This window comes from Hippoglossus hippoglossus, chromosome 3, assembly GCF_009819705.1.
Source record: "Hippoglossus hippoglossus isolate fHipHip1 chromosome 3, fHipHip1.pri, whole genome shotgun sequence".
NCBI classification, from domain to species: Eukaryota; Metazoa; Chordata; class Actinopteri; order Pleuronectiformes; family Pleuronectidae; genus Hippoglossus; species Hippoglossus hippoglossus.
The window spans coordinates 12,330,887-12,348,868 of NC_047153.1; the positions used below are offsets into that span (position 1 = coordinate 12,330,887).

The 17,982-nt window shown below is 40.0% G+C and overlaps 1 protein-coding gene across 3 annotated transcripts in view; it reads left to right on the forward strand.

The window, feature by feature from the left end:
- syt7b (synaptotagmin VIIb) overlaps positions 1-15,409 on the forward strand; it is a 96,071-nt gene extending 80,662 nt beyond the window's left edge. For 2 of the 3 annotated variants that reach the window (XM_034581629.1, XM_034581632.1), the window contains 6 exons: positions 3,852-3,975; positions 8,478-8,745; positions 8,863-9,032; positions 9,364-9,478; positions 9,657-9,856; positions 12,043-15,409. In XM_034581629.1, the coding sequence (XP_034437520.1) occupies positions 3,852-3,975; positions 8,478-8,745; positions 8,863-9,032; positions 9,364-9,478; positions 9,657-9,856; positions 12,043-12,147 (982 nt within the window). In that variant the 3' untranslated portion in view covers positions 12,148-15,409. The remainder of the gene's footprint in view (positions 1-3,851; positions 3,976-8,477; positions 8,746-8,862; positions 9,033-9,363; positions 9,479-9,656; positions 9,857-12,042) is intronic. The other variant, XM_034581630.1, reaches the window with a different exon arrangement.
- Positions 15,410-17,982: the final 2,573 nt, after the last annotated feature.

Sequence of the window (17,982 nt, forward strand, 5' to 3'; positions counted from 1 at the left end):
ATGCTCTGCAGGACTGAGATGATTTATAACCAAATATTCACAGTAGCATAATAGAATGAAACTCTGCTTTGTAAATAATGGAGTAAACAGATGGCTTTGTTTATGTAAGGTTGATAGTTCAAGATTCGTGTGGTTTCTGTTTTGTGCTGGGTGTTGATTTAGTGGAGTTCAATGAGCTGTCATTTAGCCAACTCCTCCTCCAAGTAAGCATTTACTGGGCATACAGTGTGTACTGTATCGGCAGAGAGCGGAGGCCTCTGAAGAGACATCTGTGTAACTGTGGTTTCAATGAACTGAAGAGGGGAGTAGGTGAAACAGGGATACATCTTTTTTTAAACGGAAATCTTTCAAACTTTTAAATGGAAATCGTAAAACTTTGATTGCTGGAATGCCCCCAAAAATCTACATTTTACATTTTGATGCTCTGATAGTGCTACTGAGAGTATCAGGATCAGATTTACCTTGACTGTTTTCAAACGGATCCATTCTGTCTCCACACATATAAATGTAAAGTACGTTTTAAAACATAAAGAGGATGAAACCCTGGCAGATTATGAGTGGCTTTTTAGCATATGATCATTAATTTAACTTATGTTATAGTAAGTAAATTAAAAGTACAGGCTGGGCCCGTGCTACCAGGTGAGCTACCAGGCTTGAGGCCTCCTGCTGCGCTCGCAGGTTTGTTTCAAGACTGATTTCAAGCCTAATCTTAACAAAATAACTTATAGAACTTATATAATAAAGTTTAACATAAAAAAATCCTGTTAACTAAACTATGAATAGGGGGTAACATGTTACAAACAACAATAACAAACCTTTTGAAATTGAAATATCAAGTTTTGTTCTTGCAGGCTGAATGAAAGATAATCTAAAATGTTATGCTTCATAAAACAATATGAAACACTGAAGGTAAAACAGAGGGTTTCAGAGAAAACACTGCAGCTCAGGGGACAGTTGCGTCATCGCCACAGACAGCCAGACAGCCAGGTGTAATGTGTGTGACTGCCGGTGTTATGTAATTATTTTAAGGTAACACATTGTCTCCTGATGTGTTATGCGGGGCTGTTATTAGAAGCTGTAATTGAACCTTATTTTAACCTCCCCTGCAAACATCCTTCATCCATCACCTGCTGCAGAAATGACGCCGTCGTGTTCCAGACGTCCTTATCAGCGGCTACATGAAGAGTAAGCTGTATTTGGCAAGCGTCTGAAACAGAAACCATTACATTTTGAATTCAGTCTGCGCTGCATTGTTAGCGCTCTGACCTGCAGATCACGGAAAATAAATGTAGAGTGACGAATCGATTCTTTTCTCCTCCACACCGTATCCTTTTCTCCTCCTCTCTGTATTTTTCTTGTTCGCTCTCGCTCCACTTTTGCTTGTCTCTTTGCTCTACAACCCCTGTCCATCTCTCAGCCCTCCTTCTCCAGCCTCCCTCTATTCTGCCTGCCCATGTAACGTGTCAGTTTGCTTCCTCTCTCTGCTCCAGAGCATCTGACTCTTACACCCAAACCAAATCTGGTGTGTTTTATTTCCAGGCCTTCATCCTGTCTCCCTTCCCTCCTGGATTTATCTTACGGCTACTGTGTGTGTGTTCCTGTACTTATGTCTTTGTGAGGACCATATTAAACAGAGACCCTACAAAGTGAGGAGATTTTTGGAAAGTGAGGAGATTTTGACTTTTTCAATGGGCTGTTTGAAGGTTAAGACTTGGTTTTAGGGTTAGAATTAGGTTTAGGTTAGGTTAAGGGTTAAGGTTAGGCATTTAGTCTGGAAGGTTAAGGTTAGGGTAAGGGGCTAGGGAATTAATTATGCCAATCAGGGTCCTCACTAAGATAGAAGTACAAACGTGTGTGTGTGTCTCAGTTTCGCATTAATTTGAGTCAGTAACCTCACTTTGTTCATTCTATTTAATCCTCCAGGTCTTAACAAAGACAAATACTCTCCTACGCTCATCCTCTGCGCACAGATACGTTTTCAACTGTATCTCTCCTCCTCGGATAATCTTTCCCACAATACCATCTTCTAATCTCACTTCTGCTTTCCCCTTTGTGTTTAACAGCTCACCTGTTCACTCGCTCACACTGTTTCTGTCTGTCTAACTCCCGCTCACTATGTCTGCATGTTTATTTCTCCCTGGGTCGTCTCTCTCGCAGCGATAAGTGCTCATTAGTCTTATTTGTCAATACGCAGAGACAGACACTAGTATTAGATCTTTGTATTTTCCATGTCGACCGAACTGTTGCATAATATGAGCAAGGAGCAGTCTTTCAAATTTTCGTATTTCCTTGTTCTCTATCTTTTTTGTCTACGGATTTTCCAGACATATTATTGTTTATTTCTAAAGATCTTGCAATGGAGATTTGATTTAGTTTGATGGTGTATTTTGTCCATGTCTGGGGCTTATTTGCTACTATTATTATTATATTATTTTGTTTCTAAATTACTATTCGTACATTTATTTTCTCCGATACTGTTGCAGTCCACATCACTGAGTTATTTCAACTCCTCTTCTGCTTTAGAGACAAACACTATTTGACTAAAAGTATGTGGACACTGGAACTGCTTGATTCTAAACGCATCAAAGTGATGGTTTACCATTTCTGCAAATTCACTTATTTATTTTCTTAGCAAGAGTCGGATGAAAAGATTGATATGGCTCCTGTGTTTATACTGTAAATATGAAGCCGTTACCAGAACTCTGTTAGCGTAGCGTAGGATAAAGGCTGGAAACAAACAAGATATGTATTAGTGAGCTGTAAAGGTGCTAAGAGACAGATTTCTGGAAAGAGCAATGCTGTTTCCAGCTGTCTCCAGTTTTCAGGCTAGACTAACCGGCTACTGACTCCTGCCAGCCTGCGTCTAATTATCAGCTCCTGCTTCATATTTACATTATTAGATGTTAAAGTGGCTTCAATTTTCACATCTAACTCTGACAGGAAAGTAAATAAGTGTAATTTGTGTGCTTTTGATATGCAGCTCCATTATCTCCATTGGACTAAAGCCGATCAAAGAAATAAGCAAACAAGAAAAGTAAATACTGCTACAGTCGAGAACACAAAAAGCCAACAGGTGTATTTTACAGATTTGTCAAAGATAATCATGTATGCTTCTGGTGTTTCTTAGAAATACAGTCTATAGCTAGAAATGGCTACTGAAAACTAGCCTTGTTATACTTTTGACTACCTCCTTCTGTTACATAAACCTCATCTCACAGGCTTTAGTGTTTTCCCACGAGTCTTCCATGTCAGCTTCCACAACACGTAAGACCCAGGGTGCTCATTTTCAGCCACAAGAGTGTGAGACTGGCTGGGTACTCATGTTGGGCCATAAAAACCAGATCACAATTAGTGTTCAAGCTCATCCCAAGAGTTCCCCTCAAATTGTTGCCACAAGCCTTGCTGTGAGTTCAGTGAAGTCTAAATACAGTCTGTTATGCCACCAGGATGAAAGTTCAGAGCCCCCTGTGCTGTTTAAAAAATATTTTATCTTCACTGTCAGTAGCAGCAATGAGCTGAGCAGGCACACATCACTTTATTAATCACGTTTTTTAATTGCTACGGATCAACCTAATTGTAACCTAACATAGCACTTATTAAATTACTAATACAATATTTTAATTTTTTTGAAATTGTATTATGGTTCATGTATTGTGTTTTCCTATCTACTGTATTTTATTCTTTTGTGTGGCATACGCAAGTGAAAGATGAATTTGCATTAATTCCTGCATTATTGGACAATAAAGTTCTGAATCTTAATCCAAAGATTTCCTTCAATTGTAAATGATGGACCAAACGTACAGTACTTATCATGCTTATTCATATTTATGTGTCTCTCTCCATTTCAACAGGACTCCAGGTAACAAACCAGGCAGTAGCCCCAGAGGTCAAACCCCAGATGAGAGCGGACGCCGCCACGACGCCAACTCCTCTGTGTCTGACTTGGCCAACTCAGTCACCAGTGACATGCTCATGGTAAAGCACAATATCAACACTGCCCCATGAGACACCTTTCATTGATACGTCACTAACTCATCTGCTGTGTGTCTTATTTCTGCTTTGCTGAGCTCATCTATATTAAGAGGAGGAAGGCTGCTGTCAGCAAAACCTTTTAAATCATAAAAAATGAGATGGCTGAGAGACTTGAATGGTGCCCTCACATCATCTCTCCTAATCTAAGATGAATGTTACATGCAGACGTTGAGACGAGGAAGTGGAAGATGAGCCAATAAGGGAGAAAAAGTAATGTAAGATCCTCAAAATTGGACTTCAGCTCATTAGTAATTAAACATTGTAAACACACAACTTGAATTAAATTTAGCAAGACATGTTGTTATATCTGTGTTGCTTCGTTTTTAACGTGTTGTGTTGTTTTATGCAGAGAGATTATTGAGCTGGTGAGTTCAGTCTCAACCTTGGAAACAGCAGTTGCAGGTTCATTCACAACTGTTTGACTAGAAACATCCAATCATATGAATGCATAAGTACATGGCAGCCATGACAATCTGACACCTTTTACTATTTTCTGCTGATACATCAATTCCATCCAAACCTCCTCCTTATTTGCGGGTTTGCAAATCGTTGATTCAACTAAGACTGAATGAGCAGTAAGAGCCTTCCCTGGCAAATGTATTTTACAATTTGATATTTAATGGTAATTTCCATTATGTGTCTCTGAGTGAACTGTGGTTGTATAAACTTGATATCATTTTGAGCAGTATGAGGATATTTTATACAACCACAGTTCGCTCAGACACCTATCATGGAAATTAGCATTAAATAAAAATTGTAAAACACATTTGGCAGAGAAGGCTCTTGTGATTTGCACTTCAGTGCCACCGTAATGTTATTGGCTTAAAAGTTTATGTTGACAATTCATTGAAACCAGCAGGTGACTCCAGATCGAGCTTGTGAACTCACAGTTGAGCTTTTCAGATTTAGCTCTTTTGGATCTCAGTTGTTTGATTGCACGGAAAATGGACGTATTGAAGTGATTGATACTGTAGTTAACAAATACTGACTTCTATTACAGTATTATATTATTATGTCAGTGTTTCAGTTTCTGGGAAAATGTTAACATTGCTAAAAAAAGAGAGAAACTAATGAGGAACACGAGCAGTCAGACAATCCTATAGGTTCTAAGCCAAACACCAACTCAGCCAAACTCAATTGGAATACATGAAATAGGTGTTAAAATTATTTCTGAAACTGTCTGCTGTATAAATCTATTACTATTTACAGACCAAGCTCCTGGTTTCGTTTTGAATTATTTCCTTGGACGATCACTTTATTTACTATGGCGTAAACAGTGTAAAGTTTTAATTTCCTCACTCATAGAAATCAGGTTCAAAGCGACAAAAATAAGTTGCAATAAACCAGACTTATCCTCTGAAAGCATTTTGTATGAAGAATTAAAGTATAGAATTATAATTGGTTCTAGAGAACATGGTGAGAAAAGAACGCCCACGCACTTCAGTTCAATAGCATGAAATCCAATGAGAAGCGTTTCCTCCACCCAAGTCTATCGTCCCTCAAAAATAACTTTCTTCATCCCACTCAGCTCACCCACCTGTGGATCCTCACAGAGAGTTATTGCCATAAAGTATCTCAGTGAACAGAAACATACAGTAATCATCACCCTGAAGTGACACTCGGGGAGGGGAGGGGGACACGGGCCTTATGCAGCGAGGTTCGGTAATTAGCTGCGAAAGAACACGCAGTGCTGTGGGTGCTGTGAGAATATGGCAGAGATGGGTATGAGCAGTGTGTAATTATGTGGGTCTCATGGTGTGTCTGAGGAATTCACAGTGGAGATGCTTAATGATAATACTCATTCCGGGCAGTTTTTTCCGGGCACGCGCTGCTGAAGGAAAAAGTAATGGTGCTGTATACAGATGCTGTGTTGAGAAAAAGGATGTCAGAGTATACAGTATATATCCAACCCTCTCAAGCGTCTCAGGTGATAAGGGGTTGGCAGTGGATGGGGCGGGGGTCCTGTCAGAATCACATGCTTCTTATCAGGATTTACTCGGACGCTGCTTTCCTTCTGTGTGATGCTGACAGTTCCAGGGACAGTGTGGTGTGAATGTGTCTTTGCTCCTGCGTCATCACACATCCACATGTTTGCAGAGGTTTACATATACGTTGAACAATAACTGTAGCACTGTAGTCTTTTTTGTTAGCAAGAGTAAAAAGTGCAATTGTTGCTGACTCTTTTTATGTGGAACGATACACGTTTTGTTGGTATGTATTTGCAGGCACAGGACAACATAAAGCCATTTTCAGACATGAACGCTGAATATGTGCGAAAATTGGGTCTGGGGTTTGTCTTTCACATATGGAGAAGCAGCAGGAGATTTTTCCGGGTCAGATGTATTCACAACAACAGGAAAATGTCCTGAACATTCAGATAAGGGCTGGTGTCTGGATAGAGTACAGGTGGCATGATCAAAAAGTATAAAATCATTAGTTTTTGTTTACAGCACATTCATTTCACCAAAAATCTTCGTCAGCATCTTCTACGTGTCTGTCAAAATTTCTGATTCAATTCGTTGGTCAATTGGGTCTTTTGGTCTTGTATTTGTTGATAATAATAGAAAATAGAAATTAGCATCCTTATCCTTTCATTGTTTGTTCCCTTAAACAAATAAAGCACATAACCACATTCCAAGACAACAAATATACAGAGTATCTCTAGATTTCTCCTTGAAAATGTTATGCAGACTGTACCATGTTTTGTGCTCCATCGGTATTTGCATTGACTGCATGTGGGTTGTTTGGTTTTCGGTAAAAAAGAAATTAGAGAAGAGAATTTAAGAATTGAATGGGAAGAGAGGAGAAAAAGAGAGAGTGCCCAAATGCAGAAAATGGGGAAAAGCAATTTAGGCCAGCTGTTGGGTGGAGGACTGCATAATGAAAAGTGATCATATTCAGCATGGAGAATGAGGTTGAGCAGCACCATCAGAAATATGTGGGATAATATGGAATTGGATATTAAATGTCTGGAACTGCTCTTTGAGTGATGCCTCCAGCTCTTCCTCCATCAGATAGCACTGGATTTGTGTCCCTCCCTCCGTCCCGGCCATGGCACCATCAGTGAGAGGGTCTGACCAACAGATTATCTGCCTCTCATCTCCACACTGCTTCAGACACTTGGTGCCCTGGTCGCACATCGGACACAGCAGCCACGTGACGAAACACCATTCTAGTTTGCCAGTCAGGAACTGTATTTTCAAGTTAAGGTGAAGAATTAGTGCCCCCTGTGGGCTGGAGTCTAAGTTACTTAGTTACTTTGATATATGGTATTACCTGCCAACTCACCTGAAAGGTTGGATAAGTTTAACCCTGTTGTCTGATAAAAATATAGTGCAATTCTTATGGGAATACATTTTGTACACCCTTATATACTTTGCTCCCAGGTTAGTGGGTTCACTTGGTTAAAACCATTGAAGGCATATGTATAAATTTGGAAGCCAAAGTGAAAGTGAAGCCAAGTGTCTCAATCGCCACCTGGTGGCTGGCCGCAGTATAGCTCATATACCCCACCTCCTCTATGTTAGTCGATGTAATATGAGCCAAACCTAAAAGATTGGTTTCCCTCAGTTATTTGATGCTATAAAAACAGGGTGAAACATCATGATTGACAGCACAGATTGGTCGATCTCTTTATTGGCGGGACCTCGATACCTTGGCTTTATCCCCTGATTGCTATTACGCAAGATGACAGTGTTCATGTCAGGGGTAGTTTGGCTTCTGGCTTTCCGGATAGCGGGAAGAAGTGGAGATGCGTTGTCCATCAACTGTCTATGGTTAAAACTAATACATCAGAGCTGCAATAAATCCTCCCTCCGTGAAAGTTCAAACGTTGAGCATTTGTTTCAGAGGCGTTGATTCAGCTTCATGTTGGAATCTCAAAAATCACTTGCTTCTTTGGTTGTGGAGCTTTCAACCACATCACACTGTCCATATCACCCGTAAGAGTGTGCTCAGTTCCTATGGAGCTGTCGCTGTTCAAGCCTTTTATAACTCTGAGGACTTTCGTTGCTGCTCATTCAATCATGCACTGCTCTCTGTTATAGAATAATAGACTCTCACTAATTTACTCTGCGGTGAGCAGTAAATTGAGATTTCAGACACTTATGAATCATCATCATTTTGAGTCTTCACCGGCAGATGTATTTCCAGATTAGAGTGATTTATCATATCTTTAACGTGAAACATATTGCAAAATGAGATTGTATTTTTTTACACACTATGAACTTTGACACTCAAATGAAATGTCAGATCATAAATATAGTATACTTGAGTAAATAGGGAGTCATTTTAAACATAGTGTCAGTCTGGACACACTAACCCTTATCAAGCCCCGCTTTTACAATAAAAAATAGCCATGTATATGCTTCCATTACAATGTAGCAATAATTAAACCAGTGAGAATAAATTAAAAGAAAGTAACCTTTGTTTCCTGTGCCTCTAAGTTGTCTCCAGGTTCCGAGGAAGACGACCACGAGGGTCCAGTGTGTGAAAAGCTGGGTCGTATTCAGTTCAGCGTTGGGTACAGTTTTCAGGACTCCACCCTCACCGTCAAAATCCTGAAGGGCCAGGATTTGCCTGCAAAGGATTTTTCCGGCACCTCTGACCCATTTGTCAAACTCTACCTGCTGCCGGACAAGAAACACAAACTGGAGACCAAAGTGAAGAGGAAGAATCTAAACCCCCACTGGAATGAAACCTTCTTGTTTGAAGGTTTGATGGAGGAAGCTTTCATAAAACCTTAAACATTAACTGAAAGCTTAAGCTGTTTCTTTTCCATGTGCCTCACTGTGACCTTTGGGGATTGTGCTGTGTCCGTTTCTCTCTCAGGGTTCCCCTATGAGAAGGTGGTCCAGAGGACTCTATACCTGCAGGTTCTGGACTACGACCGCTTCAGCCGGAATGACCCCATAGGAGAGGTGTCCATTCCCCTCAACAAGCTGGACCTGGCCAACATGCAGACGTTCTGGAAGGAGCTGAACCCATGTAGCGATGGCAGCGTGAGTGAGAAAGAAGGGGGTGGGAGGGAAGGAAGGAAGGAGGGGGAGGAAGGGGGAAGGGAGAGGAGGGGGAGAGCGAGACGATGGGACAGAATGTAACGGGTGATGTCATTCCTGGCTGCTGTGACGCTCCCGGGGGAAATGTGGCAGGGTGCTGGTGGGCGACGGGATGGAAGGGAATGTGGAGGAGGCTGACAGGTAGACGGAGAGAACATAGAAAGCCAGAGATAGACACAAAAAATACACAGTAAGCAGCTGAACGGAGAACAATGGGGAAAAAGGGGACAAAAAAGTAAATAATCGGCTGCTGTTGTGTGTATGATTTCTCCAGGGGAGTCGAGGGGATCTGCTGGTGTCTCTGTGCTACAACCCCACAGCCAACATCATCACTGTGAGCATCATCAAAGCCCGCAACCTCAAAGCCATGGACATCGGAGGCACTTCTGGTAAAGATGCTCCTTCATCTCCTGTGTCCTTTTAACGTTGACCTTCTACATTACCGCAGCTTCAACATAAAAAATGACATGATTTACTTCTAGAAAATCACATCAAGCCCACGACGGCACACATAGTAACAATGCATTAAATTATAGTAAACATGGATGTGCATCTGCCTCTCCACAGACCCTTATGTAAAAGTGTGGTTGATGAACAAGGACAAGCGCGTGGAAAAGAAGAAGACAGTGGTAATGAAGCGCTGTCTGAACCCTGTGTTTGACGAGTCCTTCCCCTTTGATGTGCCTGCCCACGTGCTGAGGGAGACCACCATAATTATAACTGTCATGGACAAGGACAGGCTCAGTCGCAATGATGTCATTGGAAAGGTATCTCCTTCCCACTTCTTCCGTCTTCTTCTTCTTCATTATCCTCATCTTCTTCTTCCTCTACATTATCCTGACTGTGATAGAACATCACCAGCTGATCGCTTTTGATCGCCAGTCTCTACTGACCCCTGCTGGTACATGCAGACCAATCTTCTGAACTGTAAATGAATAAATGTAGCCTACAACAAATGACAAGTCCTGAAAATGCTTCATTTTGCGTGTGAACCAGAGATTTACACCAACGACCAAAATGAAATCCAGGCACAGGCAGGTGCTCGCTCTCAAATGTCATCTCCTAAAATGTATAATTTCATTACATGTAGAAGATGTATTCAAATTCGCTCTGAACAATAACAGCAACATTATTTTTAATACAGTGCACATTAGTGTAGTATTGTCAGCTTTTTGCCTGAACATTTCAGTTATGATGAATCTGCTGGTCTCTTTAGAAAAACACATCTATTGCCCATAGAAAAATCCTCAAGGATCAATTGCAAACACCAAGGCTGAGAGAGGCAAAGAGCCTTTGAATGTTTTGGTTGCCAATGTCAGTATCAGCTATTTCTATGCTTAGTTAGTTTACTAATTCTCTAAATTCTTACTTTTATCTCCTGATATACTGTTAATATTTTATAATGTAATTATTCAAACTTAATCCTTCATATATGTTCATCTGTGTATTGCCTGTAGAAAAAGTCACGTTGACGCATATTCAGTTGAGCTGCTGTTCACTAACTAATAGTTTTAGACTACATTAGCTTGAAGAGGCTAAGTACGGTTTTGCTATTAGCCTAGCTTCTACACATCCAACGTTAGCATTAACTGTCTTGTAATCGAGCAGAAACGTTAAAGGTTCAACATCAACTTTCATTCCTTTACTCATCTTTACACCAATGTTAATGATGCTACTTCTATTTCAGTCACTTCTTTGTTTCTACTGAAGTTAGCATGCTGACCAGCGAGCCCTGTCCTGACCAGCTGACCTGTCGCATCACTTCCTGTTAGCGCCCTGTTTGTCTGAAGAAGTAACGCCACTAAGGGGACATATATCTTTTGTCCCGTAAATACAACAATGGCTGAATCTCTTGGCGAGCGACCATCACCACCTGCTTCCAACAAGAAACCTTGTTTGGTGGCTAACATTTTCTAAATGTTAGCCAGAATGAATTTGAATTTGAAGTGCACCAACTGAACACTGACTACGTTTACATGGACAGCAACATTCTGTCTATTGCCCATATTCTGAATAAAACCTTATTTTGATTGTGATGTTGCTAATAGAATATTCCATTCATATTCCCATTTATATGCGATTAAGACGTACACATGTCCACATAATGCAACTAAGATCAGAATACTCTACATGTCTTGATTATTATTTATTTTTTTCTGTGTATGATCTTAAGTTAATCTGAAAACGCTCTTTACGTGACAGTGTCTTATTCAGACTATTGTCTTAATATTGGAATATTGGTGTCCATGTAAACTTGTTCACTGTCTCTGCTTCAGCTGTAATTATTACCAAACTACTTTCTTCTTTTCAGGAAACCTTCCAGGAAATTATTAGATATCTACAGACTCGTAAAATTAAGCTTCAAAAACATTTTAATGCCATTACTGATTCATATATCAGTACACAACTCAGCTCTAAACAAGCCCAGACCCTTGTGTATGCTGATGGATTTGTTTACTTATGACCAAATACCAGCTGCTCTACAAGTATTGATAAATAGTGGCGAACAGAGCTCGACACAATTTATAGTTTCTGTCTGGAAAGACCCCAAAGCTCAAATCAAGTCATTCGTCAGACACTGTAAGAATAATATCTGAGCTGTGTGCTACTACACCGTCTATGCTTTTCTATGACATGGACCTGGATTCTCTTTCTACATGAGAATTACCTAAAGACTCTGTGTCTGATCTTCATTAGTGTCAGCATTATCCTCTCTCAGAGTATCTCTGCAAGGGAAATCTCTTCCTCTAATGGCTTTTTTCCCCGTCGTGGATTTGAATTGAATTCTGAGTGTAGTTGCAGGCTTAGCGGTGAAAGCAGGGCTAGACTTAAGTCTCACTGAGCGTTTCTTTCCCCGCGTAATACCTGACAGTTTTTTGGCTCTGCTTTTTACAAATAACATCAGTCTCTTTGGGATACTACACGAGTTACACCGACTGTCTTCTTTTCACAGATCTATCTTTCGTGGAAAAGTGGCCCCGCAGAGGTAAAGCACTGGAAGGACATGATGGGTCACCCTCGCACCGCTGTGGCTCAGTGGCACGCTCTCAAGGCCTGAGGGACCCAGCGACCAAACCTGCCTACAGTGTTTTTCCCCCCTCAGAATTCAGCATCCGCCACCAAACCTCCCCCCCGCCCTCAGCACATATCCCCCTACCCTCTAACTGTGGTCTCGGACTGCAGAAACTGTGTGTCATCTCTTTGTTCTCAGGCCTCTTTGATATGTCCCCTCGTGACATCATCCTTAAACTTCACCCTTGTCCAACTCTGATTCCCACCTCACCCCCTTTTATCCATTTGTCTGAACTTAAAAATGTCTGTGATGTCTTGACACACTTCCTCCTTTGTGCCCTTCTTTTTAAGACGAGTCTTTCCTCCACCTTGTCAAACATTCTCAGTGTTCTACATCCGAGCAGTAGCCTACCTCTTGCCACCCATGACCAAAAACGGATCTGACTGATATTCCAGCTATCCTCTATGGCGGCAAGGCGGCCTGCTTCAAACATGCACCTGAGTGTGGATGGCGCTACATCGGGTGTTGCGGTGAGGAATCTTCCACTCTGCTCCTCACCTCTTTGTTCAAGTCCTCTTCAGTTGCAGTCACTTTTTCTTACATCAGGAAAACCGACAAAGGCAATGGAAGAGTGATGCCCTGTATTTAAAAATGGAACTGGACCCTGTCACTCAACCCATGTTTGATCTTTTCAACATTCCACTCTTTCTCTGGCACCCTTGTAATAATTATCCCTTGGCTGGAACCCTTCGTCGTCTGTGTGTGCTGTGGGTGATGTGCTGTAACCCCAAATGAAGATCTCCAAATAAAAAAAAAGGACAAGAACAAGATAATTAAACACTGCTCCTGGAGGATGAGTGTAAAAAAAAAAAAAAAAATACATTCTTTCCTATTTTCTTCGAAAAGAAAACCAGATGGACAGAAAAAAAGAGTAAAGTGATTAATGTTGTGATTTATTTTTTGGTTTTTCAAAAAAGAACGTAGAAAATCAACTTGTTCTTCCAGACTGAAAATAAGCAAAAAGCCAGCTTCCGTAAGTGTGTGTGTGTATGTGTGTGTGTGTTAGGGTGTGTGTGTTAGAGTGTGTGTGTGCGTGCGTGTGTGCATGTGTACATGCGTGTGTGCAAGTTTGGACTTGCACAGCTAAATTAAAGATATTGTTAAAAATATGCCCTTGATAATGATGGTGAACATAAAGTATTGTTAGAGCTTGTGGTGTTGATCTTAGCTGAAGACATGGGGAGGTCACAAGTTGAAAGAGTCCGTCCACCCAATATAAATTATTTAAAGGAACCCAGAACCAGAAAGATATCGTTATGTATATGTCGTGTGTTTGATCCCCTGAAATCACTGCTGCCACTTCAAATACAAAGGAAATCTGAAGGATGCCATTGTGGTACTCATCCTCATTTTCAATTGGACTAGAATAATAAGAAAACTACTTTCAAAATCCAATTCCATCCAACCTAAGTAACCAGGGTATTTTTTCAAATATATATAAATTTATTTTAAATATATCTCATATTGAAAATTAAGTTTTTATTATTATTTGAGCACATTTCTAGCTTTTTCAAAAGAAAAAAGCCCCGAAGTGGACCTTGAGTTTTTTTTTTTTACCTCAATTTTCGAGGTTAGGAATGAATACAGAGTTTAGTTAAATAAATGGAGGTGGTAAATGACTTTGCTCAGGGTTGATACATGAAAAAAATCAAATGTAGATGGAAAAAAGAGATGACTTTCCCTGTCACCCACTCTACAAAGTGTCCAACAGAGTATTTACCATGGAATAGACGCCTCCGTTTCTTCGTTGTTACAGAGCACTAAGAGTCCATGGGAGATTTGAGTTGATCACAGGTCTCTATGCCAGTTGTTTGCATCACTGCCTGAATGTGACCTCCCCCCCCCCCCGCCCCCCGCCCCGAGTCCCATATAGACACGTGTTAGGAGGATGAATGAAAACAAAATGAACGAAATAATAACTGGGAGAAAAATCTCTTTTACATTCCACTGATTGTTTTTTTTGTCTACTGGCTGTGTGCATGTGTGTGTCTGGGTGAGTGTCAATATTTGAACTTGAGTTTATATGTGTGATTGTATTTATTGTGAGTCCCTCTGTGTGTTTATCTGCACTGAGTTCTATTTTGTCAGTTTAATACAGAACAACATTGTTTACCGTTTTTATTCTGTATGAAACAATCCAGATGTACAAAGAAATAAGTTTGTCAATTCTTTAAGAATCACTACACTTGTCGATGACGATGCTGGAACAAACCTCTCTTCATAGCAGGGTCACTGCTCATGTGTGGTTTTTTAAAAGGCTGTTTGGTTTGAGGGGAATTTGTTATACATGCACTTAGAATGAATCTTAAACCAGCTTTGCAACAACCCCGGATAAAAGCCTGTTTTCTTTGACTGCCATACACCAGATTTTTTACAGAAGCAGCCACTGACATTTTGTGCGATCTGTGCTTTCTATCTGATCATCCAGGCCAAAATAATGAAGGGTGGGTCCCTCACATCGCAGCTGACGTCCCCCCGCCCCCCAAACACCCCTGTCGTGCACACATGCTTTCTGGCACAAAGTGTTCTGTGTGTGCCTTATAAACCCTGCCACGCCTTGCTCCTCACCATATGTGCCCCCTCTCCGAGTGTCAGGGAGGGGGGAGAGAGAAAAAAGAAGGTGACAGGAGATAATCATCACCTCTTGCATCACTGTTAGCTACATCTCAGGTCAGAGCCAAGCATTGGAGCATCCCAAAATAACCAGGAACACGGTCGTCTGTCTGTGCTGATGGCCCTGTGTGTTAAACAAGGCATTACTGAGAGTGCTGCTGACAAAGCATTACATTCCAAAGGCTTAATGAAAGTCACCTCAAGCAATGCAACTTGAATATTGCTTAAATATCCAGTCAGGGTTCGGTATGTTTTAGTTCTAAGGAATGCAACTAGAATCATCTTTCTACACATCACTGGCCAAACACTGGTAAATTTTAGCGGACAAGCTTGTATTTCTGATTTTGGGCACTCTGCTTGAGACAAAGAGAGGTTAACCAGCAACATTTTAATTTATATACTGTACAAATGATTGTGAAGTGTCCTGTATGAAAAAAAGAGAAAAAAGAATCAGTATTTACTGGGGATGTTGATATCTGTCTGTCCTTGGTATGACTCAGTCCCTTCTTTCACTCCCTTTTCTCTTTGTAGTCACACATCTGTGGAGTGCACAATGTTAAATATCGACCATTTATTTTTTGAACTCTGTACAGTGTATATAATATAAATGTGTATATAAAACAAAAATGCTCCTGGTCTGGTCTTGATATGCATTTTTTATAAGCTTGATTTTCATTGTATCTTCAGGCCATTAATGTGTTACAACAGAAAGATTTAATCGAGAGTTGCGCCACAGTGGAATCTTCAGATCCTTGGCTTCATGTGCTAGCATCTCACGTTAAAATACAAATTCTAAGTCCTACTTTCAAAATCCTATTCAAGTATATGTACAAAAGTATTATCAGCGTAATATACTCAAAGTTTAAAAATAATCAATGAGTTCTGCAGAAAATACAATACAAATCTGGGGGTTTGTGATATGATTAATCATGTAGATATAATTATTAATTATTTGTTGAGTACTTTTTGACTTTTTTGTTATGAAAAAATAATTTTAAATGTAAACTAGAATATTATATTATTATTATATAAAAGTAAATCAATATTCAGTAGTGCTAACATGTAGGGCATTTATTTTTATATATTCATATTTTTTTAATAGGCTTATGTTTTTATGTAAGACTGTTCAGAAAATAGTCAAAGCTGTCTGAGTAAAAGGTTCAATATTTCCACCTTAAACGTAAGGAAAAGGAAATATATGGTAATTTGGAAATATAAAACGTTTTTTTTAAAGTAAGATAACCAAAAACTACTATTTTCAAGAATGCTGTCTAAAACTATCAAGATCTGATATTAAACTGGAGAGTTCACTCAGGTTCACCCAGTTCAGTCTGATTTGAGGTGATGATATCATGAACAGTATTTATAGTAGTTTAATTGCACATACATGGCCCAAATAATAAAGCCGCATCAAAGTCAGTTTGTTCTATTTTTCTCCATCTTCCAAATCAGCGGTTCCAAAATATACACATTCCAACAGTCAAGCAATGCTCATCATAACTAAAGATGTCCAGTAGATCAGGTCCAAGCTCTTTGACTCTGAGCCTCTTTTGCAATGTTCTTCTCTAACTGCCTCATTTTCAGCGTCTTAACTTACATTTATTTCTGTAATTTGTAATTTATATTGTCAACTCCAGCCTCCAACTCTGCTAAAGTTCAACAATTCACCACTTTATTCAACAATTTACTCCGGTTCACTTCTGCCTGCCCAGGATCCCATTAATGGGACGCATCCCTCTGCTGCCACTTGTTGGGTGGTGATGTGGAATCTGCAATCTCCTATAGACTATAAACAATTTATGAGTTAATGGGCTAAGATCCTTCTGCCCCTCCGACTAATTAGAAAGGTATAACAGTTCAAATCAACATTTTAATTGTTGATTATAATTTTTACCCCCTACCTATATATTTAACTTGCTCATTTAAATTATATGTTGCTAAGTGGCCTATTTGCTAATTATATTATTTTTTAATGAAGGTCTCTGTAATTCTTCTTATGTAGGGGGGTGCCACACTATACCGCCTTCTATTGGCCAATAACAACTGCAGCTCAGGCAGAAATAGGACTAAAGATATGAAGGTGTTTAATGTATCTTTAGAAATTATATTGATCTCTGGAGTTAAAGAAATTGGCTGCTCTGCCTCCACACACTTTGTTTTACATATTCAACACGAGAGAAAAACTGTAAAAGTTGCGTAAAGTTGAGAGAGGGTCTATGTTTGATCTATCAACTTATCCAACACTTCTATGCGTAAATTCAAACATGAAAACCTTCCTTTTCTCTCCCAACCAGTAGGAGAAGTTTTCCTAACACTCCTGCGCTCACGCCTCGTCTCCAGCAAACATGGGAAGACATGATGAAAGCTGGGGGATGCTGCTGGTGGAGGTGGAGAGAGAGGATACAAGGGAACATGAGATTGAAATTCCAGGAGAGCTGAAGGTGACGGCGGAGCTGTGGATAAAACAGAGAACTGTCACGACACAGCGAGCAGCAGTGGAGGATGACAGGAGCACCGGGCTCCAGATAGGCACAGTGGGTGTGCGTGGGCAATTGATGAATATACACTCTAAACAAGCCTCGGAGCAATAAATATGTGAATTGTGCATCCCCCTGCCGTGGGATCCATAGGTGACTCTTTTTCTTTCTCTCTTAAAGGCAGGAAACATCCAGCAGTGGTTCACATACTGTCAAATAAAGAGTAAGTCATAGTGCAGGACACTTACGCACTGTTGGGTTTCACATTCTGATCCATTTCAGACCTTCAAATTTCAGGTTTATTCTATGTATTATGATAAGAAAAGAGGACATATATAAATCCTTTACTTATGCCAATAAAACAATGTCAAGATCCATCTTAAATAAAAGACGTGCATTCAAATTCCTTCTCAAACGAATGAACAGAAGGTTGAGCAGAAACATGCGAGTAGCATCTTTTTTTGCAAGATAGGGCATTTTTAACATGCCCACCATCTTACCAGGGAATAATTCATGGACTTTCATGGGGAAAAAAGCCATATCTAGAGAACTGCATGTGAAATGTCGCGCCGCTTGATCAAATTGATCTTGGTCTTGAGCTCTACCGATTGCCATTCTAGTTTTTTCCGATGTAAAATATTTAATCAACATTTAATTGTCAAAAATATAATGTAAGGAGTCAAGAAAAAGAAAATTGAAATAATCAAGCAAAGTATTAATACCTTAATAG